Source organism: Aristolochia californica, unplaced genomic scaffold, assembly GCF_029961685.1.
Source record: "Aristolochia californica isolate CCGP_79_NKW_82.1479 unplaced genomic scaffold, dmAriCali1.0.hap1 SCAF_2, whole genome shotgun sequence".
In the NCBI taxonomy this organism is placed as follows: domain Eukaryota; kingdom Viridiplantae; phylum Streptophyta; class Magnoliopsida; order Piperales; family Aristolochiaceae; genus Aristolochia; species Aristolochia californica.
Genome location: NW_027181881.1, coordinates 14,078,743 through 14,101,918, shown reverse-complemented (window position 1 = coordinate 14,101,918; position 23,176 = coordinate 14,078,743). Strand labels below are relative to the sequence as shown.

The 23,176-nt window shown below is 38.2% G+C and overlaps 2 protein-coding genes and 2 pseudogenes across 2 annotated transcripts; 1 reads left to right on the top strand and 3 right to left on the bottom strand.

Moving 5' to 3' along the window:
• Nucleotides 1-2,003: 2,003 nt before the first annotated feature.
• Nucleotides 2,004-2,711, bottom strand: LOC137954912 (pentatricopeptide repeat-containing protein At4g38150-like). Its single transcript, XM_068801800.1, has one exon. It carries the CDS (start codon nucleotides 2,709-2,711, stop codon nucleotides 2,004-2,006), a length of 708 nt encoding a protein of 235 aa, XP_068657901.1.
• Nucleotides 2,712-6,177: 3,466 nt separating this feature from the next.
• On the bottom strand, nucleotides 6,178-7,265 carry LOC137954911 (probable anion transporter 1, chloroplastic; annotated as a pseudogene).
• Nucleotides 7,266-7,439: 174 nt separating this feature from the next.
• LOC137954910 (mini-chromosome maintenance complex-binding protein-like) lies at nucleotides 7,440-9,396 on the bottom strand (annotated as a pseudogene).
• Nucleotides 9,397-19,159: 9,763 nt separating this feature from the next.
• On the top strand, nucleotides 19,160-22,428 carry LOC137957106 (exocyst complex component EXO70A1-like). Its single transcript, XM_068804820.1, has 2 exons — nucleotides 19,160-21,653; nucleotides 21,960-22,428. Exon 1 carries the CDS (start codon nucleotides 19,567-19,569, stop codon nucleotides 21,490-21,492), a length of 1,926 nt encoding a protein of 641 aa, XP_068660921.1. The 5' UTR covers nucleotides 19,160-19,566; the 3' UTR covers nucleotides 21,493-21,653; nucleotides 21,960-22,428.
• Nucleotides 22,429-23,176: the final 748 nt, after the last annotated feature.

Genomic DNA, 23,176 nt, shown 5'->3' with positions numbered 1-23,176 from the left:
TTTCTTCAAGAGCCATGAGGAAGGGACAAGGAGTTTTTTTACTTGTTTATGATCTCGCACGTGTGTCACCACTAATAGTCACTAGAAAAGTATTTCTACTAAAATGTCTTTTCAATTTCTTCAAGAGCGATGAGGAAGGGACAAGGAGTTTTTTTACTTGTTTATGATCTCGCACGTGTGAAATCGTCTTCGCACTGGTTTATGATCTCGCAAGTGTGACTTTCACACGTGCGAAATCGTCTTCAAGAGGAGGGGGCGAGAGGGAGGGAGGGGGAAGAAATTGTTTCTCCCAACTTAGGTCTCGACTCTGGACTCTGGTTTTTCGCTTCGACGATGCGGCATCGTCGAAGACATGTCATCGGCAACGGAGGCGGCGCTCCTACCACTTGAGAGTCGTTGTCCTATGGAGGGACACGGTGGTGGACACTTTAGAGCAATGCCGATAGACGCACTACCTACAAAAGATAGAGTGTGCCCTACATCCAGCATTAGGACTGGAGTACGGAGCAATGTCTTACCGGGTAGGAGTGATTTTTACTCTCACTTATATTATGTCAGCAGGGCCTCATGGAAGGAGGCAACAACATTTGGGGGAGTATTGGAAGATGAAGGCATATTGGAAAATGTGTCATTTTATACGAAAAGGTTCTATACATCATTTGCAGCAAGTTGGGAGTTCATGATGTTCTCTCACCCCCAGCTTGAGGGGGAGTGTTGGAAGATGCGCTCCAGCCCACACCACCAAGATGTTGAGTTCCCTCGCCATGGATCATGTCACCCGACGATCTCCCCGTGATTCCAAATTGAACAGCTTCATGGAGGAGGATTTAGTGTTCTTCGAGCGACCAAATTCTGATACGAATGAGCTTTCAAAGGAAGCTCCACCTTGGGCCACGTCAGAGAGAGAACCCAATCTCGTTTACTCTAATTGCCCAATACTTGCTTTCATTCCAAAACCCATCATCCTTATAAAAGAGGATTAGGGATGATGCATACAAGCAAAGGCCACGCAATGGCCCACCAAATTAAAGGAAATTACATCTAACCCTACTATTTTCATAAACCTGGAAATTACATACTTTAGCGCCTACGTCTACTACTAACTCTAGATGTTATGGAGTCCATAACATCACCCCCCTCCTGGAGAAAGAGCTTGTCCTCAAGCTCAAAAGTAGGGTTTGTATGTGGGTGTCTCCACCTGTTCCCAAGTAGCGTCCTCGGTAGCCAGGCTCGCCGACTGGACGCCCAAAACTAGCACAGTCCCCCGTAGAACTATCCATGCTACATGTGTCCTATAATTCAGACGATCAGTCAGGTAATGGAAACAACACTAGGAAGTCCCGGCATGCGTGGTCCTCATCACCATCATCAGCAAAGAACCCAGCTTTCCATGAATCAAACTAGCTGACCCTTGTCAATATTCCAGACAGCACTAGTTGTTGCTCACTGGGCAGTAGGCTGATTCCAACAGGAACTATGAGCATTGTTTTCAGCAGTGCCACTATTGGTAGCATGGTTTTGTGCCATGCCAAAACAGCGCCGGACAACCCAGCTATGCCTTGGATGGAGCTGGAACAAAAGGTAGCACTTTGCTTCTTCCAATAAACGCGGCTATGGTGCTGGACGAAAGAGGGACGTATCAGTTTTCTATTGGGCAACTTGTGTGCATAGAGCTGAACATTATGACCTAGATGTGCATGAGGTATAGATGCAACCTGTGATACATATGCATTTCCTACATATGCTAGGTGCTTCTCATAGTCATCACTTCGAACCAGTTTGAGTTTTTTCGGTGGAGTCCATTGCTGCATTGCCATCACCGCAGCAATTTGAAAAATGGGAATTGGAACTCCTACCCAGCCCAAAAATGTGGCAGCAGTAGACATGGGAAAGTGTTGAACCCATTGCTGCGTTGTCACAGCAGCAGTAACGAAAATCCAGACTGTGAAGCCGACCAAGCTACCTACGTGAGCCCTTGATGTCTGCCCCTTCTCTATTAACCGCTAAATGACACATTCAGCATCTACAGATCTCTTTTCAACCAACCCAATTAAAGTAGCAACCATTGGTGAATGCCCAGCTTCCAACATATCAATGCCAAAATCAATCCCATCTTTCAGCTGCTGCCCTTGACACAATCCATGAACAAAAACTGTATAGCTGCAAGCATTGGAAGAGATACCAATTGTCTGCATTTGCCAGAAAACCCCTTGGCCATCTTCAAACTTGAGTGCATTGTAGCAACCGTCCACCACAGCCATATAGATTACAACTGCAGGGATTGTACACTTGTTACTTATTAACCCAAATAGCGTAAGAGCGCCTTGAATCAACCTGTCCGTGTAGAGGCCATGTAGCACTGCAATGGCATTGGGGAGGAGCCCCATGGCTTTCGTTGTCCGGAAATTCATATCAGCATCTGAAATAATGACAGACTTATATCCCAGAGCAAGCCGGACATGCACATTTGTGGCAGCGCCTGTCCGCGAGGAACTAGCAACATGATGGACAGTGTTGTAAGTAGTGCTAGTGTTATACCAGTCCCATGAAGGTTCATAGCCAAGGAGGAGCATTTTATCAACTGTGTGAATTGCACACTCCTCTATATCTGCTGTAGCAAATTCACTAAGCAAGGATGACCAAGTGACAGCAATAGGATGAACACCATCTAAGACCTCCGCTGCTAGTATTTCCCGTGCGAAATGCCACATTGTGGCCTCTATAGAGACCTTTATAATTTTGCTATAGGGCATGACATGATATCTGCAAGACCCAACTAATTTGACTGACTCATAAATGTCATGTGCCCTCCTTACACTCCCAGCCAGACAATAGGCAATGAGGAGGATGGTATAGGTTAAGAGATCAGTAGGGACATTCAATATCTGCATTTGATTGTGGATATGCATTGTATAGGGTAGAAGATGTCCATTCACAATCATGAGGCAGAACTGAATAAAATCTTGCACAAAGCTGCCATACCTGATGATGTGCTCACAAACAGCAACATACTTCGTCTGTTGAAGTAATTTCTCCACCCGCAGACCAATATGTTTAGGCCTGAGTTGGTAGCAGCAGCGGTGCTATAAGTCTGTTGAGAGGACAGACGAAGAGTAGTAAGTGCTCACTGGTAAATTGCTGTAGCAGCAGCAAGAAATTTGGTGTTCCTTGCATTGGCAAGGTGAAACCTTCCCATTGCAATGGAGGGCAAAATTTCCGCTACCACTCCCATCTCAATTGGCAAGATTGCAACCCTCCACCTAGCTTTTGTCTAAATACTTCGGAGCATTCCTATATATATTGGGCAAGCACCAAGAGCATTCCAGAACAAATTCTTTGCCGTCCATCCTCTTGTGAGAATGAAAGAATGAGAAGACTGCCCACTTTTAGTGTCCCCGCTCGAAAAATCAATAGATGACACATCCGGCTGAAGACCATTGTCGGTCACCCCACTGAAAAATTCTGGTTCAGTTAGTGGGTCATCTTGTTGTGCATATGCAAGGAGCATATAGTTCCATGTTACCAGATCGTTGTGTGCCCTATCATCACATACGGGGTAGGCCTCTGCGGCCCAACCCAACGTTGCACAAATATGAATTAATGCATTGTACACAAAAGCTTCAGATTCAAAACCAAGACGTGTAGTGCTGGTTCTTGGAAGAAACAAGTCTGTGGAGTGGAATGCATGAAATTGGGCATACTAGTGCATCATAAAAATAGAGAATCTAGAGTTCCCATAATAAATACTCTTAGCGGGCATTATCTCAAACGTCTTCTCTGCGGATTGGATAAACTGTGCGGAAGTGGCAATCCCGTCCCTTCCAAATCCATTCTGATTTCCGTAAGGGTAGGTCAATTCAGATGAGAGCTCTCTAGATTTGCACTTCATCTCTTCGGCGGTACCTCCCTTGAATCCATAAAGTTTGCTACCCATGGTATGATCGTGCAAATAATCATAATGGTCGGAATGAACATTGTGGCTGTCATGAGCCTGTCCTCCCGAGAATATAACGACAATGTTACATTTTCGTTCCTCTTTGCAGGCTGCTGGAATGAGAGAGCTTGTTCCCAAGTAGCTGCATTCTGTCGGAAGAAGGGAGGTTGTGTCCAAGTCGATTTGCCGGATGGAGGGTGAGAGTGGTAGTGAGAGGGAGAGATGGACCTGTTCCTGATGGCGAGCAGCAGCCATAAGGGGTGTCACCACTGGGATTTGTTTCGAGACAGAGTCAGGTTGGGAATTTTCCGGCTTGTGGTTTGTGTCGTGGACAGCCTCTATTGTTGGATAAGCTAGACGCAGAGGAACTGGAGGTGGTGGGGGTGAAGGTGGTGTTGGACACGCCCTGGCTTATGTTGTGTTGGACGCAGAGGAGGCATTAGGGGTGGGTGAAGAGGTGGCTGGTCGGAAGGCCTATTGGAACTTCCCGGAAGAGGAGCATCCCGTGGAACCCATTCACCCAGGCGCAGATGAATTTGGAGAATAGCCACTTTGATTTCCTGCATTTCGATTCGGATTGCTGCATTTTGAGTCCGAAGTGCTTGAATTTCAAGCCTAACCTCGTCAATTTAATTGCACAAACCAGCTGGAGAGGAGGAATCACTGACGGTGGTCTTGTCTGATACCACGTTGTTGAGTTTCCTTGCCATGGATCATGTCACCCGACAATCTCCCCGTGATTCCAGATTGAACGGTTTCGTGGAGGAGGATTTAGTGTTCTTCGAGCAACCAATTTCTGATACGAATGAGCTTTCGAAGGAAGCTCCACCTTGGGCCTCGTCAGAGAGAGAACCCAATCTCGTTTACTCTAATTTCTCAATACTTGCTTTCATTCCAAAACCCGTCATTCTTATAAAAGAGGATTAGGGATGACACATACAAGCAAAGGCCACGCAATGACCCACCAAATTAAAGGAAATTACATCTAACCCTGCTATTTTCATAAACCTGGAAATTACATACTTTAGAACCTACGTCTACTAGTAACTCTAGATGTTATGGAGTCCATAACACAAGGAATTCTCACATATCTAAGAGTATTATAAGATGGGCCACACGACCAAGAAAGTCCCACAAGATGGGCCCAAGCCCATAAAAAGTAGGACCCACCATGATTACCACGAGCTTGCATCTTTATCACATAAGTTGGAAGCTCAAGAAGGACTCACAAAGGCATCTTTTTCTTATGGTCACGTCCTAAAAGAGTTCTAGTTTGAGTTATGTTTGTATTTTATCTAAGTTGAGTTGTTTAATTATGCTAGAACTTATCTTTAAGATTTTAGAGTTTGGGTGTAATTGGGACAAAGGTAGTTTTATTGTAATTGGACTCTACTACCTTCCTCTATTATAAATAGAGGTTCATGTACTCTGATTACAATAAATCAATAAAGTATTTCTCTTTTCCATAAATTCAATAGTTAGGATCCCTATTCAAGTAGTTATGTCATCCATTCAAGAAGTTATGTAGAGAAGAAGTAGTTCTGACATGAAGAGATAGGTAAAATCTATTTATTTTTTCATATTCTCTTTTTACGGTTTCAATTTTTTTTCCTTCTTTAATTCTTTATTTACATCAAGGCAAGATAATCTTCATAAACATTGTGAACATTGTGTCCCAGAATTCCACAATGTGATTCGCAGGGAAACTTGAAGAAGAGAACAAAGTGGAGAAGAATCGTAGGGGAAAACAAGGAGGAGTGAAGATGGAACGACGATGGATAACCCGACTCTGAGGGAGTCCGTAACCTATGGCTCTTGAAGGGAGTATGCAACCTAGGGTTTCAAGGGAACGCCGACCCTGGTTCGTTGAGGAGAACACAAATCCTTTGTAACTTTCTGCTTATCCCTTTCATTCCATGACGTCCCTTAAATAGGACTGATGCTTTCAACGTTCCAGAGAGAATTATAATTTTGCCTCTCTATGGCATTTAACTTGAAAATAAACTAAATGAATACATAATTAACTCAGTCAAAGTAATTGACTCAGCCATCATCTCCCAACCTGACTCGGCTCACTATTTGGTCCATAACATCACACCCCTTCTGGGGAACGAGCTTGTCCTTGAGCTCAAAGGTAGAGTATGCCTCCCGAAACAATTTTGTGGACTCCGAAGCCCTTCATGGGTTTTTTTTTTTTTTCGAGTGCCTCTTATCTGTCTACTGCAAATCAGTTGCTTCACCTATCAGGCTAGGATTTTCTCACCAGTGGAGAAGAGATTCCACCCCATAGTGCCAGCCAGATAGAAGCCAACTGAAACCTTGAAGACATCCCAAGAACCATGTTGTAAGATGTAGCCAGTTAGAGCTGTCCCAAAGACATCGAACTGTGAGAAAGCATCAATTCCCTGACTGCATGCCATGCATAGTACTGCCATTGCAGGAGAATTTACGTGGTTCAACGGAGTCATAAAGAAAGCTAAACCAAGAAATCCAATTGACTGCATGATCTTGTGAACTTTTGTAATAGATAGCCCTTTACTTACAAGTGTATCTGTTATCCAACCACCAACATTTGTAGCCAATGCCAATGTTAACTGAGAAAGCACACAGAAAAGCCCAGATTCTGTAAGATTGAACTTCAAAACTTGGTTGTAGTATGTTGGCATCCAATGTGAGAAGAATGAAAGTGCCCTAGTTGTGACAAAAGCGAGAGATCAGTAGGGCCCAAACCAGGGCCTTGGACAAAATTAATCTCCATGGAATAGCTTTGATAGGCTCCTGAGAAACATTACCAGAGATCATCAGTTCTCTTTCTTCTGGCCGAAGTGATGGATCCTCTTGGGGTGAACTTTATGCCTTACTTAGCCATGCTGCAAACCAAACAATTCCAAGAGAGCCAAAAGAGTAAAAGACTGATGGCCAGCCAAATTTATGAAGCAGAAATGGTGAAAAGGCCAGCCTTGTTACAGGACCAAGCTACATTCCACTGTAAGCTAGAGCTAGGGATCTGCTTCTTTCAGCTACAGGAACCCATTTTGACAGAATATTATTCCTGGCAGGAATGGAAACACCCTCACTGATTCCCCATGAAGGCACAAGTGGCAAGTAGGAAAGGCAAACCAAGCTTAGCAGTTATAGGTATAAAAACTGTTGCAATTGACCACCAAACAACTCCAAATCCCAATACAAGCTTGCCACCGACTATGTCTACCCATATTCCTCCAGCAAGCTGAGTTAGAAGGTAACCCCAAAAGAAAGACAACTGGATCAGGCCAACAGTATCAGGATTCCCATTAAACTGAGCCGACATGGAAAGGATAGCGATGCACATGTTTACGTTGTCCATATGGCAGAGCAGAAATGTCGAGAAATAAAGAATCACAATCACCCATCGCTTCAGAAATTGTTCCCACCAAGGAAGATGTATAGTTGTGTGATCACGTGGTTGTTTGTAAAATTTCAAGTCTTCTTCAGTGAGGCTTTTGACATAAGTGACACCAACAGGTCAGAATGGCAGAACCAAATCAGCAAGTAAGATGCTAGATTTACCTGCTGATGGGATTAGGAACTAAACATCTATAGGCATCTCCATCTTATAGTAATCAAACTCATATTCAACCTGATGACATTACATAAGATTCTTGAGCAGCCTCACATAAGCAACTCCAATAGAGTTGAGTGTTCCTAAAATTAACCTTGTCTCATCAAATGTTAAGTGGGACCCTCTCACTAGCTGCAAAGCTCCAGTTATCAGCCTGTTACTTTGATAATCTATTCTGGGTGCAAGGGTGGCTATGTGTAGGTACTCCACAGTGAGGGGTATACATTGTGAGAATGGCAGAATACTCTGGATCACAAGATTAAGTTGGCTAACAAAAATTGCAACACTCTCAACATTAAGACCACAGAGGTTCAATGACAACTTCCCCACAACAACAGAATTAACTCTAACATGGACCCTGGATAGAATATGCAACACCATGCATTGAGCTGCTACACCATCATTGCCAAGAACAGAAGTAAGATGTCTAAGCAATGTTTCTCGAATCCCTCTTATCAAACTGGGTTTTGGCTCAGTGATATGTGAACCAATAAGGAAATCCTGAAGAGCAAGCTTTCGATGTATTAAACAATGCAGCCGTGGAACCTTACTAGAAGGCAAATGAGCCAAAGCCTCATCACAAATGCCATCCCTGAGCTTATCTGAATCAGTCTTATGAACAACAAGCTTTGGATTAAAAGTGAATACTCCAACGAACTCAACAACATCATTTAACTTTAGATCACTTTCCAAAGAATCATATATCTTAACAAGACATGAAAGAGACTTTGTCTTAAAATCAGGTACCATGGAGATGTCTGCAACATGACCATGAGAACCATGGGATGCCTGAAGTACCAGGGAAGGAAATTCCTCTTCCCGCCTCTTCTTGTAGCTTGATGATATACCACCGAGTTCTAAATTAGAACCATTTGATTCCTTGTCAACAGATGAGACATCAGCAAATTTTTTAGTCCTCCTAGTTGGACCATCCTTGAAGGCGCCAATGTGAACTCACTACCGAGCATGTCTTGGGCATAATTTGAAAAATATGTATACGAGTGGGGTGCGTTTTCCACTCTATGCAGAGGTATCATTTATTATTGACATCATGCTCATGCTCCTTATTCAAGATGTGATGCAATTCAAGGCGACCAGCAGAATGCACACGACAGAAACCGGCGAAAAAAAAATTTCTCGTCCCACAACAGAAATTTCGATGTTGTTGACTAGTATCCCAAAATAGAGGTTGCTTTCCCCCAATTTTTACATGCCGGACAGAGGAATTCGAAAACTCACCTGGCATTGATGTCGATGAGTTGAGGGGCCATGGTACAAGTTGGATGATAGTCGATTCCTGGGCACACTGAGCATCAATTTTACGGGAATTTGGCTTTGTCCTATTTCCACCACCTTTGTTGCCTAGAAGAACTACCGTAGGAAGCTTGTCCCTACGGTGAATAGCAGAGGCCTCTGGCCGAGACTTGTTGTGGATCTTCTCGGCTCGGGGATTGCCAGTCTCCCCGACTTTGGTTTTCACGATGGTGGGTTTCGGCTCGGGAGTTCCACGATTGGAGGAATTAGGTCAAACAAAAACCTGTGAACCCACATCGGCCTTTTCCGAAGAGGTTTAAGGCTGAACGACTTCAGAATCGGGCTTTTCTGAAGAGATTCAAGGTCGAACATCTTCTTCCGCAATGGCGACCCTCCTCTCTGCAACCTTATCCCAACAATTTTCGATGAAAGCCTGAAGTATCTTCTCTATTCTGGAGATTAATCTTGTGTGTAGGGCACACCTCTCCTCCCATAATGTTGTGTATAGGGCACTCATCTCCTCCCGTATTGCTGAAATCATTTCTACGTGCACTGCGGCTATTTCATCTCGGAACGACACTACGGCTATTTCATCTTGAAACGACATCGCGGCTATTTCATTTTGGAATAAAGAATCGCTCATTGTGAACCTGCTCTGATACCAAGATGTTATGGTCCCAGAATTCCACAATACAATTCGGAGGGAAACTTGAAGAAGAGAACTAAGAGGAGAAGAATCGTAGGGGAAAACAAGGAGGAGTGGAGATGGATTGACGGCGATGGATAACCCAGCTCTAAGGGAGTCCGTAACCTACGGATCTTGAAGGGAGTTCGCAACCTAGGGTTCCAGGGGAACGCTGACCCTGGTTCGTTGAGAAGAACACAAGTCCTTTGTAACTTTCTGCTTATCCCTTTCATTCCATGACGTCCGTTAAATAGGGCTAATGTTTTCAATGTTCCAAAGAGAATTATAATTTTGCCCCTCTATGGCATTTAACATGAAAATAAACTAAATGACTACATAACTAACTCAGTCAGAGTAATTGACTCAGCCATGGTCTCCCAACCTAACTCGGCTCACTATTTGGTCCATAACAGGATATTATAGTCTTGATCATCTTGTAGCAAAATTACATGATTGATCAAAGGTTATTTTTTCCTATTTGTTATTTGGATTCAGTTACCTTTTTGTAATGGGAATCAAACATTGTTGATATGGGATTCCAGCATATGTTGTTGTCAATTCTATAAATTAACGTTATTCATGGGAGTATGTAATGTTGTTGGATGACCGTTATATGTTTGATGAAATTTCAGCACTCACTTATCCCTATTATTTTTTTATTTGAACTTCAGCAATTGAATCTTTTTTTTTTGTGTTGAAGTATTCCCATGAGTTGGGATTTATTTTGCCAAGAAATTGCTCTCAGTTTGCCAAGAAAGGCCTTGTCTAAAGTTGTTCTTGGTTTTGTGGTTGAGTTTGGATTAAGGATAAGAGTTGCATCTATTCTCTTCTCTCTATTTTTTTATAAATATACGAGAAGTTGAGTAGTGGCTGGTTCTTGTTATCACTTGAAAAAACACCAATTTTTCCATGATTTGGTTCTTATTCTTGTGAAAATATTTTCTACTTATTTTTTGTGGTTAATTTGGTCTACAGGTGCTTCAAATTATGTTGTGTAATTGCTATTTGAGCCCCTATAACAATTGACCTCACTAGTTGATTTGCGTCAACATAGAGAGTGGACATATGAGTAATAAGAGTGACATATTCTGAATTACTACAATTGCACTAAGAGGTCTTTCCAATTACCTCAGTTAATCATAATCGGTACGGAGGGTTCTCATTACTCGTGACCTTTTCAGTCATGTTATCAAATCCCTCCATCGATTGATGAAGAAGGTGAAGTCCACTATAAAGGGGTCAAAAACGATAACATGGTTATCGGTTGGCTTATTAACAACATGGAAGAGCATGTCGCTAACAATGTGGTCCACTTGGAAACTTCCAAGGATATTTGGGACAAATGTGCTAAGCTCTATTCCAGTACCCCCTCCTTGCAAAGAGTATATGATGTTTTCCAAAGTATGCTAGCTACCAAACAAGGATACACTCTTGAAAATTCTATACTTTTTTTCTCAAATCCTCTCCATTGCATCTGCATTAGACAAACTCCATCATTCCATTGTGTTACAAAGCTGGAGGCTTGCGTTTCTCAAGGACAAGATTCTCTCAAAGTGATAAAGGGTATTATCCTTTCTTTGGTATTTTTATTGTGAGAAAGGTTCATCTAGAACCTATTGAAATCTAGATAGAAAAGGCCTAGCCAGAGCTAGAATCTAGCCAAACTCTTAGGGTGATTGTTTGTAAAATCATGTATTTGAGCTACACATGGCTTGAAGTGAGATAGAATCTATTTTATGTAAATTTTAGCTAATAGAGTTAAATTAGTGGAATTTTACAAGCACCGGTTCTTAGGGGGTGGATATCAATAAGAGAACATTGATTACTAAACATCTTGTGTTGTCATTGTGGTGTGTGATTGTTTTACATTTGAAATTGCATGTTTGCATGATTTTCATTTCCACGCCTTGAATAAATTTTTAACTTGTAATCCTTTATTCCCCCCTCCCTTCTCTTGAGAAGCCACCTTGGCAATAGGTACCCAAAAACAACCGATAGCGTTGTGGTCACCCACAAATCCTTGGGCAAACAAATTTGAATGCCCAAATCATTTAGTGGATCAAGTGCTTTCCCAAAGGGACCCACCCTGAATGGGCTCTCTAAACCAAGACACCAAATAATGTATGGATCTTAAATAACAAATATTTGAGGCACATGGCCTATGATAAGAAGAAGTTTGTAGAACTCATAACCAAAGACAAATGTCATTTACATTTGGAGAACATAGTAAATGTACCATCAAAGGAATTGGCAAAAGAGGTACCTCCAACGCTTTCATATCTAATGTATATTATGTTAAAGGGTTCATGCATGATTTACTTAGCATTAGTCTATTTATGTTGAATTTGATGAATCTAATTCATCATATCCAACCCCTTAGCCGTTTCTTTCATGATGAAGAGAGAAGCCTCTTTGACCCATCTACCAGATCTCAACCCGAAGACCAAAACCTTGATAAGAACCCAAATAACGCGATTAACCAAGAAGAACCTCCTATGGAGCCAAAGAACTTTAGTTCATGGTTGATCACCTCCTAGAAAAATATAATTGGTGACCCTCAAGGAAAAATAGCAACTAGAAGAACAACTCATGAAACTATTATTCAAATTTATAATTATTAAAATTTAATCCTTAAGTTATTCATTTAATTATATATGTTCCACATATAAATGCATTCATTTATTTTTTATGTATTCTCTTTATTGTGGATTATAAATTTATAATATGTTTTAATTAAAATAATTTTACTTTTCTAGTTTATTTTATTGGCTATTAGATGCCTGTTTGTTATTAAATTATTTATGAGGAATCATTTTAATTATATGTATATTATATGGGTTATTATACCAATCACTTAACTTATAATTTTTACTTTCCATTATTTATGGCTTACAAGAAGTTTCAATAAAAATAATATTTGATTACTTAACATTTTTTGTTTCTTAAGGTTAGTTATAATAGGTTTGTAGAGAAAATACTAAAACTAATTAAAATTAAAATTTTAATCTTTTTTATTTTTTTTACAAATTTTTTAAATAAAAATGAAAAATTTATTTTCCTGTTTTAATATTAGAAAATTGCATGTCATTTTAAATTTATTTTAAGTTATTTTAATAGTTATAATAGATTTGATGAAAATTATAATTTAAATTATAGTTATAAATTTTTATTTCTTTCTATTTAAGGATTATTTTTATCATATTTTTATTTATAGGTTTTTAAATGATTTTTACAGGGTTTTTTTATGGGTTATAATAATACATTTAATAAAAATGACAACTTTTATTGTCTTTTTTATTTTTTTTTAAAAAATAGATTCATAAATTTTAAAATATTAAAATAATTTATGTTTTATTTATTTATTTTTAATATTAAAATATAATATTTTTTAGATTATTTTATTTTAATTCACTCTCTTAAAAATGTTGTACAAATAACATTATATGTTCCTAATGGATAACATATTTTTTACATGGAGGTGTTCATATATTTGTCACGAGCAAAATTTTCAATGTTTAATACCATATTTTCAAAAAACTTTACTTATGTTTTGTAGCGTTTTGAATTGTAAATATCAGTAGTAATGTAGTATAGATTTATGAATGTTTTATTTATATTTTCAATGCATATATTGTAGTTTATAATATGTTCAATAATATTTTTATATTAATACTAATAATGTTAATTTTCATAATATGAAGAATATATAAAATGAACAAGTCACCTAAGTTTATACAATATATTAGACTACAAGAAAAAAAGACAGAAAAAAAAGACCATCCATGGTTATTAAAATTGCATTTACTATGATAAAAAAATTTAAATGAAAAAGAACAGTATCCTTCCAATATGAACTAGTGTAATAGTAATATACGATCTATGAGAGAATCAAGATGAACCATCTACATAAACTCACAAGAAGTAGATGCTACATTTAAAGTGTAAATTTTTTCATGATTATATGTAATATACTTATATGTAATTTTAAAATTTTCAAAATTATATAGTTCTGAATTTATTATATTTTTCATGGAAACACAATAAATTTATTCTTTTTATGGGGAAACATGAAATACAATATTGAAAATAAAAGTTAAATAGAAGTCAAAAAAGAAATAAATACAAATATCCCGAGGATCATGACAATGCGAAAATGATAAACCAAATATTTCAAATAATTTTAAAGAAAATGATACAAATGACTCATTTGTATTTTAATAGATTCATATTTTAAATATGTTTTATTAAAATTTTAATAATATTTAAAATAATTTATGTAATTATTGCATTAGTTTTTTTGCATGTTGATTCCAATGTGCAACATAGACATTAAAACCAAGTAACATGTTTCCATTGTCCACTAGTGGTCTCTCTAGGATAACTCCTCGGAGGAATATAACATTAATTTTGAAATTATTATAGGATAAATACTAAATTCAGCCTTCTTAGATGTATATTTTAAAATAGGATCTCTCAAATACCATATTCCTAGGTATGGTTGTTCGATTCAATTCGATTTTTCTAGATCTCAGACGAGGCTCGTTTAAGTTAACGAGCCAAGCTCGACTGAACCATGGTTCGGTTCAAAAACTTGCGAGCCGGCTCATTAACTTAACGAGACCCAACAAGTAGGAGCTGGGAGCGGGACGGGATGTCTTCAAGTTTCGACTCATCACCGATTCATCCTATCCACGTAAGCACGTTTTGCCTTCCTTCTAGATGGCTTATATAGGCTTTTATAAGCCATCCTCTCATGCCATTTTCTTCTTTTTACCTATGTGAAACTAATAAGCCTCTAGTGAAGAGAGGAAGGAAAAAAGAAAAGGAAAATGAAGTGAATAACAGGGAAGAAAAAAAGGAAAATGAAAAAAAATGGAGGAGAGGGAAAAAGGAAAATAAAAATGAATAAGAGTGGAAGGAAAAAAGGAAAAGGAAAAAATAGAAAGAAGAGGAAAAGAGTGAAGGACAAATTAAAAAATTAAAAAATATATCTAAATTTTTAAAATGAATTAAAATTATAATTAATGTGAAAAATGAGGAAATAAATATAAAATATTTTATAAAATATAAATAAAATATGGGAAAAAAGAAAAAAAAGAAAATGAAAAAAAGGAGGAGAGAGAAAAAAGGAAAATAAAAAGAAATAAGAGTTTAAAGACAAAACAAAAAAGGAAACAAATAGCAGGAAGAAGAGAAGAGTACAGGAAAAAATTAAAAAATTAAATATATATTAAAAAAATTTAAATGAATTAAAGTTATAATTAAAGTGAAAAATGAGGAAAATAAATATAAAATATTTTATAAATAAAAAATAAGGGAAAAAAAGGAAAAATGAGTGAATAAGGAAAAAAGGAAAATGAATAAGAGTTGAATGACAAAAGGAAAAGGAAATAAATAGTAAGAAGATGAGAAGAGTGAAGGAAAAAATAAAAAATAAAAATATATATTTAAAATTTTAAAAATAATTTAAATTATAATTAATGTGAAAAATGAGGAAATAAATACAAAATATTTTATAAAAATATAAAGAATAAATACGGGAAAAAAGGAAAAAAGGAGGAGAGAGAAAAAGGAAAAGAACAATAAATAAGAGTTGAAAGACAAAAGGAAAAAAGAAACAAATAGCAGGAAGAGAAGAAGAGTGAAGAAAAAAAATTAAAATTTTGAAATATAAATTAAAAATTTTTAAATGAATTAAAATTATAATTAAATTAAAAATGAGTAAAATAAATATAAACTATTTTATAAGAATATAAAAAATAAGGGAAGAAAAAAGGAAAAAATGGGAGAATAAGGAAAAATGGAAATGAAAAAAAATGGAGGAGCAGGAAAAAGGAAAAGAAAAATAAATAAGACTTAAAGGACAAAAGGAAGAGTAAAGGAAAAAATAAAAAACTAAAATATATATTTAAATTTTTAAAATTATAATTAATGTGAAAATTGAGGAAATAAATATAAACAATTTTACAAAAAAATATAAATAAAAAAAGGTAAGAGAAAAAGGAAAAAATTAAAATTAAAAAAGGAGGAGAGAGAAAAAAGAAAAGAAAAATAAATAAGAGTTAAAAGACCAAAGGAAAAAGGAAACAAATAGCGGGAAGGGAAGAAGAGTGAAGGAAAAATTAAAAATTAAAATATATATTTAAAAGTTTAAAATTAATAAAATTATAATTAAAGTGAAAAGTGAGGAAAATAAATATAAAATATTTTATAAAAATATAAAAAAGAAAAAAGAAAATGGGAGAATAAGGAAAAAAGGGAAAATGAAAAAAATGGAGGAGAGGGAAAAAGGAAAAGAAAAATATATAAGAGTTGAAGGATGAAAGGAAATGGAAAAAATAGCAAGAAGAGGTGAAGAGTGAAGGAAAAAATTAAAATATATATTTTAAAATTTTAAATGAATTAAAATTATAATTAAAGTGAAAATGGGAAAAATAGATATAAGCTATTTTTTTAAAAAAATATTTTTATACATGAGAAATATTTTTTTAATATTTTCTTATACAATTGAGTCATGTACTTAAATCATTGTACTTAAATCTTGTTCTTAGTTTTAAAGTTTCTCTTGTTCATTACTTAGAGTGTATTTCAAGTATTTGTGAGGGCCAAAAGGTCAAAACTAGACAAAAGTAAAGAGCAATAGGTAAAGGAGATGAACTTGATCCTATTAATTGAGACTCAATTATTAATATGGATTGTCACATAAATAAGGCTCATACAGAATACCCTTTCAATTTAATTGAACCATCACAAAGATAAATTTCATGACATACAAAATAATTTGTAGTGTTGGTAACAAAAATTTATAAAAAACGAAGGCCAAATTAGTGATTTTCTCAAGAAATTTTGAAAAGACATTTTGAGTAGAAATACGTTTTCAGGGACTATTAGTGCCTCATATTTTTTGGAAATATTTTTCTAATTGGAAATTCTTATTAAAAAATTATATAATTTTCAAGGTAAGATTTTTCTGCCCAGATGGGCTATAAAACCGTATGGAAAATTTTTCAATAAGTATTTGATAGTTGGTGTTGTAATACTTTTAGCATGAGGAAATTTTCATAGCAATTTTGTGTTTGACATTTTATTTGATTAAAAATTTATCGATAAGTATAGTAATATATTATATTGATTATTAATTTTTATTTATTTCCCTAGAAGAGGTAATAAGAGGTCCATTTCACTTTCCTAAGAAAATTTTAAAATATTTTTTGTAATTTTCTAGTAAGTCACTTATAGGATTTTATTTAAAGGGTTTTTTGGAAATATGTATCCTAAAAAAAAACATTTCTAGTTTTGCCTAGAATATAAATTTTCAATAAGGAGGCCATAGTAAATTTATGGCCAAATTCAAAAATTACAAAAGAAGTTAGACAACATTTAGGGTTTTTCCAATGCCCTTCAAACCCTCCTCGAAATATGAAGTAAAACACAACATTTCATCTCTTGGGCCCACTACCACAATCTCAACTCCACTTTCTTCATCTCTACTCTCGGCCAACGACATGGCCACGTTAAGGTCGATCGAGATAATCTCAACCTTACGTGGCCGACCCCACCCAAAATCCATCTCGTACACGGAGAATCTAGGTGACCTGTGATTGATAAGACCTGTACTTTCCCTCTCTCTTTCCACTTTCCACTTGACGGATTGCCCCTTAAATAGGGTTCACCCTGTAGGGTTTAATAAAATATTCCAAAAATATCCCTATTAATAAATAATTCCAAAAATACCCCTATTTCCTAAAACTAAAATAAAATAAAGTAAATTAAATAAAACAACTAAAATAATAATGTTATTACGTGCATAACACGGATAGCCCAGTGAATCGTCTCAGACGCGGCCACACGTCCATTTTCCCTAGTCAATTCGGCCTGACTTGCTTCGACCTCGGTCAATCCAACACAGTTCCCAAAATAGGACTTGGGAATCGGCAGGTCTAATCGAAGGCGGCAAATTGTTGGGTAAGTGATTGAGTGTTCGTTTGGGGTAAAAAAGATTAATATTGGTGTAAAAAAGATTAATATTGGTGCGATCTAATTCATTATCGAGATTCAATCCCGAACCTCCCATATCATTTTTTTAAAATGTATGCATAATTTTATATATAATTTATTTGACATATATTTTATGCAGAGTATTAAATATAGGTTTAAGCTCGAACTCGGTTAAAATTATTAGGCTCGAGCTCGATTACAATTTTAGGCTAGATGCTAGGCTCGGCTCGAGTTCGAGTTCAAAATATTTAAATCAAGTATGACTCAAACATAGATAGTTTCAAGCTCGACTTGATTCGATACCACCCCTCCATGCGTACCCCTCTATTCGATACCACCCCTCCATGCGTACCCCTCCCTTTATCCGTTAGGGGGAAGGACCCTTGTGAATGAGCCCCGTATCTTTCTATATTCTAAGAGACAGAGAAGGACAGTGGAGGTCCTCCCTTATCCTATCCCCTTGCTTGCATGATTGCAACTTAGCTGGGTCACTCAGATTGCTAATTGAAATTGCTAAACCTGGCTAGGTTAGGTATCTCAGATTGCTAATCCACTCGATTACAACTCGATAGTTTACATTAGTTGATATAAATCACTTGGACGCGGAAGCAAACGACAAAGAACTTGAAAAAAAAACAAAAAAGATCGATAAGGACAAGGCCGCACCGGTCATGTTTACTATTCTATTTCCAGATTAAATTTCATTTCCTCTTCTAATCACTGTGGCCGACTACACTTACCGACGGTAGCAGTTCAAAAAAATAGAATGCAATCAATATTCAGTCCGAGATTAGCGCCAGAGAACCGGAGAAGTTTCTAGAAGGGAAGCCAACCGTCCGGTCTTTAAAAGCAATTTAACCGGGTCTATAAAAGTTTATCTCCCGATCCATGTAGGTATTAAAATAAAATAAATTTTGGTAAGCAAGTATATTTTAAGGGGATGGTGTGCGGCTGTAAAGCATTAATGTTAATAATTAAAGGAGCCAAATGAATGGCAACTTCCAAGACTAAAGTCCTTTGGTTGGCCAAGGACAGCCCGCCTCGACTTCAATAAGTCTTAATTGATGCACCTTCAAGATTTCTGTTTTATTACTCGGGAGCCCTCTAAGTGGCCCAGAATGACGGTTGCTAGGGTCTAAAGTTATATATATGAAAGTACCGTATCTAAGCGGCAGCATTTAAACTTATCCTACCTAACAAGGCTGTGTTCAAATTTTCCTTAATTACATCGAGAGTGGCTTAAACTTAATTGTAATCTTTATTATCAAATTTTCCTTTTAATTTTTTTTTTTTTACTTGTTTCTTCTATTCAACTTAACCCCACTTGATCTACCCAAGTTATTGCAAACGGTTGAGAGAATTTAGTTGACTTTTTGCCAACCATTAAAAAAAAAAACAAAACAAAAGAAAAGGCCTGATTTGATTAGACTTTTAAGTACAAAATGGGGTGAGGGTTTTAAGGTAAATCCCGTTAAGAAAAAAGGTTGGGTGGTAAATTTACAATTCCCCTAATTGCGGAGATTAGAGAATAGGCATGTGTGAGTTGTCAATCCAAAGCGGAGAAATGGAACACAATTCCATCCCTTAAAGACTCCACCACAGCTGTCTAGAAGCAATGTGCCAATGTCCCTTCCAATTTTATAACCATTCGATGCACATAAATCTACTGGCCATCGACGCTCGTTTATACCAAGCCACGGAGTATAATTACTTATTCCGCCGGCGGCGACTGCACCGCCATATTATCTGGCCAAAATTTTTGGGGTTTTGAATTTGTTGGATTTGGAGATTGGAGTCTCGGACTGCTTTTTATTTCTTTTCTTTTTCCTTTTTTGTCTTTTCTTCGGATGTGATGCCCTCCAGATTTCAAAGTCAACAACATCTTCCTTCCCACCACCACCCAGCGTTTTAGCATGCTAGCTCATCATCTCTGATTTCGGACAATAGACCCGTCTTCTATTTGATTTTGGCGTTGGCTGTAGATATTATCGCCGCCTCTACCACTTCCGTGCAAGAATACCAAAGATCTTCAACTTTTCGTTGATTTTTCCTTTTGTTCCGGTTCTATTGAAGAAGGATACCGCTTTTCCTGTCATGGAATCTCCGTCACGACGCACTCCGGTGGTTCAGTCCCCGGCGCGACGATCTTCGCTGACCTGCGGGGAGGATCCCCGAGATGACTTGTACAAGCAGGTGACCACCGAATTCGAGGCCGCCGAGAAGCTAATCCTCCGCTGGGATTCTACGGCGTCTGAGGAGGCAAGGGAACGGATGATCTTCGACGGTGATAGGCACGAAGCCGAGCAGTACCTGCGGGCTGTTGACGAGATCCAGCGCTCCATTTCAAACACCAACTTGTCGGACGGTGACCCGGCCAAGGCCACTGATGCCATCCAGATCGCCACGGCTCGTCTCGAGGATGAATTCCGTAATATATTGATCACACATAGCAACCCACCCGCGATTGACTCCCTCTTCTCTAGGAATTCTTCATCTTTGTCCAGTATCAGGACTGCGAGCAGTAAGGACTCCGATGACGAGGACTACGGAGAATATGATCCACGAGACCAAGTGGAAGATGGCCAGGAGCAAGAGCAGGATAGAAGTTACCGTTCCACTAATAGTATCAGTGTCCAAGAAATAGATTTGATCCCTTCAGAAGCCATTTACGACCTCCGTAATATAGCCGAGAGGATGGTAGCCGCCGGATGCTTGCGCGAGTGTATCCAAGTTTATGGGAGTGTGCGGAAATCCGTCGTGGACTCTAGTCTCCGTCAGCTGGGGGTCGAAAAGCTTAGCATCGGAGATGTTCAAAGGCTGGGGTGGGACGCCCTAGAGTCCAAGATCCGAAAGTGGATCCGCGTAGCCAAGATCTGTGTTCGAATTCTCTTTGCCAGTGAGAAGAGGCTCTGCGAAAGAATATTCGAAGACCTTGCCCCACCTGATCTTGAAGCCGATGATACATGCTTCATGGAGACAGTGAAGGGCGCGGCGATTCAAGTCTTCAATTTTGCCGAAGCCATAAGTATTAGTCGGCGGTCCCCCGAAAAACTTTTCAAGATATTGGACCTCCATGATACTGTCTCTGATCTCTTGCCGGATATTGCCTCTGTGTTCAGATCCAAGTCATCGGAGTCTGTTAGGACCCAGGCGGAGGATATACTCACACGGCTCGCAGAGGCGGCAAGAGGGATACTTTCCGAGTTCGAGAATGCGGTTCAACGTGAGCCTTCTAAAATCCCTGTACCTGGAGGGACCTTACACCCGCTCACTAGGTACGTGATGAACTACGTCAGTCTAATCTCTGATTACAAGCAGACTCTGATTGAATTGATTGTCACAAAGCCTTCGGGCGGTTCACGGTTCTCGGGGGATCCACTACCAGACATGGACTTCCCAGATTCAGAAGACAAATCTCCCCTGGACCTCCATCTGGTCTGGATCATCATGAACCTTCAACTTAATCTGGAAAGCAAGGCCTTGCTTTACAAAGATACTGCTCTGTCTCCTCTATTTCTCATGAACAATGTCCACTACATCGTACAAAAGATTAAAGGTTCACCTGAACTCCGGGAAATGGTAGGAGATGACTATCTGAGAAGATTAACTGGAAAATACCGACAGTGGGCTACCAGTTATCAAAGGGCTACTTGGGTACGGATTTTGTCCTGTTTAAGAGATGAGGGTCTTCATGTTAGTGGGGGCTTCTCATCAGGCGTTTCAAAGGCCGCGCTGAGAGAAAGATTTAAGAGCTTCAATTCGTCCTTTGAAGAGGCTCACCGTGTTCAGTCAACATGGTTTGTGCCAGATTCGCAGCTAAGAGAGGAGCTTCGAATATCAATTGCTGAGAAACTATTACCAGCTTACAGATCTTTCTTAGGCCGGTTCAGGAATTATCTCGAAAGCAGCAGACATTCTGAGATGTATATCAAATATTCGGTGGAGGATCTTGAATCTGCCCTGTTGGATTTCTTTGAAGGAGCCTCTGTTTCATTGCACATCAGGAGGAGATCGCATTGAAGGAATGATCTATATATGGTTACCGCATAGACCTAATTCTTTAAATTTTTGTGGGAGTATCCGGGGCAGCAGGTTTTGGCAAATTTGGATTCCAAATATTCTTGTTAAATGAGCAGGTCCAGATACGAGCACCAAAGCCCAGTCCCCGCATACTTCACACTGTAAGCATATTGTTTGATTGTTTTAAATTTTTTACATTACTAGATCTTGTTCCATATATGAATATGAATATGAAGATTATGTGATGTTAGTTATTTTTCATTGGTTATCTATAGAAATAATCTAGCAATATTGAACAAGAGAACTCAGGAAAAAAAAAACCTGTGACTTGTATGTTTCTTTTGAGGCCCTCACATTTGAGTAACTTCAGTATAAAAAAAGGACAAAAGATAGCTCGTAAAATGAGCACTGTGTTCAAAGAGAAGCTTCCTACTAACTGTCATATCTTGGACTGTTGGCACCATTAGGGGCTGCGTAGTCCAATATTTACATGTGGCAATACCAGGTACCATGATGTGGAAAGCTGAATCAGACTGTTGACACAGATTTTCTATGGTCTCTTCCAATACTAGGTAAGATTATCAGTGTGAGAAGTTTTTTTGATACTTGTAGTTGTTCGTTATTGTATTATTTGCGATTATTGTCTCTAATTAGCACTTGGTGGTGTAGCTTAATTTCTTGATTTCTCGTCTGCAGTGACAAAAAATCAGCGTTAAGAGAAAATAGAAAACTTGCATTGCTTAGTTATACTGAAAATGGAGCTTTGCTTTTTCTGTTTCACTATGGTTTAGAATGGAAGAGAATGCTCTTGTTGAAAATCTTTGTTTTGCATGTGTTTTTTCAGTTTTGGGGCCTGTTGTTTTATTCTACATTTGAATGGTGAGACGCAACAAGAAGGTTTGTGTTATGATCCCGGGTCATGGATCGAGTAACACGGCGTGGGAGTTGTGAATCCAGCATTGGTACTGAGTTGCTGGACTTGGTAAGGAGGGTTAAAGATCCCTTCTTTGGGTACTCTTCCACCAGTGATCAGTCTCCCTTTTTATAGTCTCATTCTAGTGCTAAAGTTATAGCTAGAATGGAAGTAATTCAGGTGGAGAAAGAATGGAGGAATACCTGTTCTTGCTCTTGTTAATCAGGGTTTCAATCCTGATTTGATGCAGCTCATTCTAGGACTTGAAGGCCTAGCTTTTGGGGGGGGGGGGGGGGGCAGCCTTGGCTCACGTTGATGGCTGTCCTTGCTCTGTTTCCGTGATGAATTCCCAGCAAGAAGAGTTGTACGCGAAAGAACCAGAATTCTTCCTCTTTTGCTGCTCGTCAAGATGGAAATTGATCCCAACTTGTTGTTGACGTTGGTGATGAGAGAAGATCCTCTCTTTGGGCTCGGAAAAGGGGCAGGAAGCTCCTTTTCATAGTATGGATGATGAGGGATGAATTTGGGTGAAGGATAGGTTGGATTTTTGGAGTAAACCCTAAACTCGAGATCAAGAGGTGATTTCAACCTGTTTAGACTAGGCTATTCTAAAATCTCAAAGCTTACCTATATCATTCATACATTTCCCTTAAATAGGTCACGTCAAGGAGTTTTAGGGTTAGGGTTACAATAATTCCCCATAATGCCCTTACATATAAAGTAATTAGAAATAACTCCTACTTAAAACAATATAAGAAATAAATCCTACTC

What these genes read in the sequence shown, in the direction of transcription:
- LOC137954912 (XM_068801800.1), bottom strand. Translation starts at nt 2,711, where the DNA reads ATGTGGCATTTCGCACGGGAAATACTAGCAGCGGAGGTCTTAGATGGT.
- LOC137957106 (XM_068804820.1), top strand. Translation starts at nt 19,567, where the DNA reads ATGGAATCTCCGTCACGACGCACTCCGGTGGTTCAGTCCCCGGCGCGA.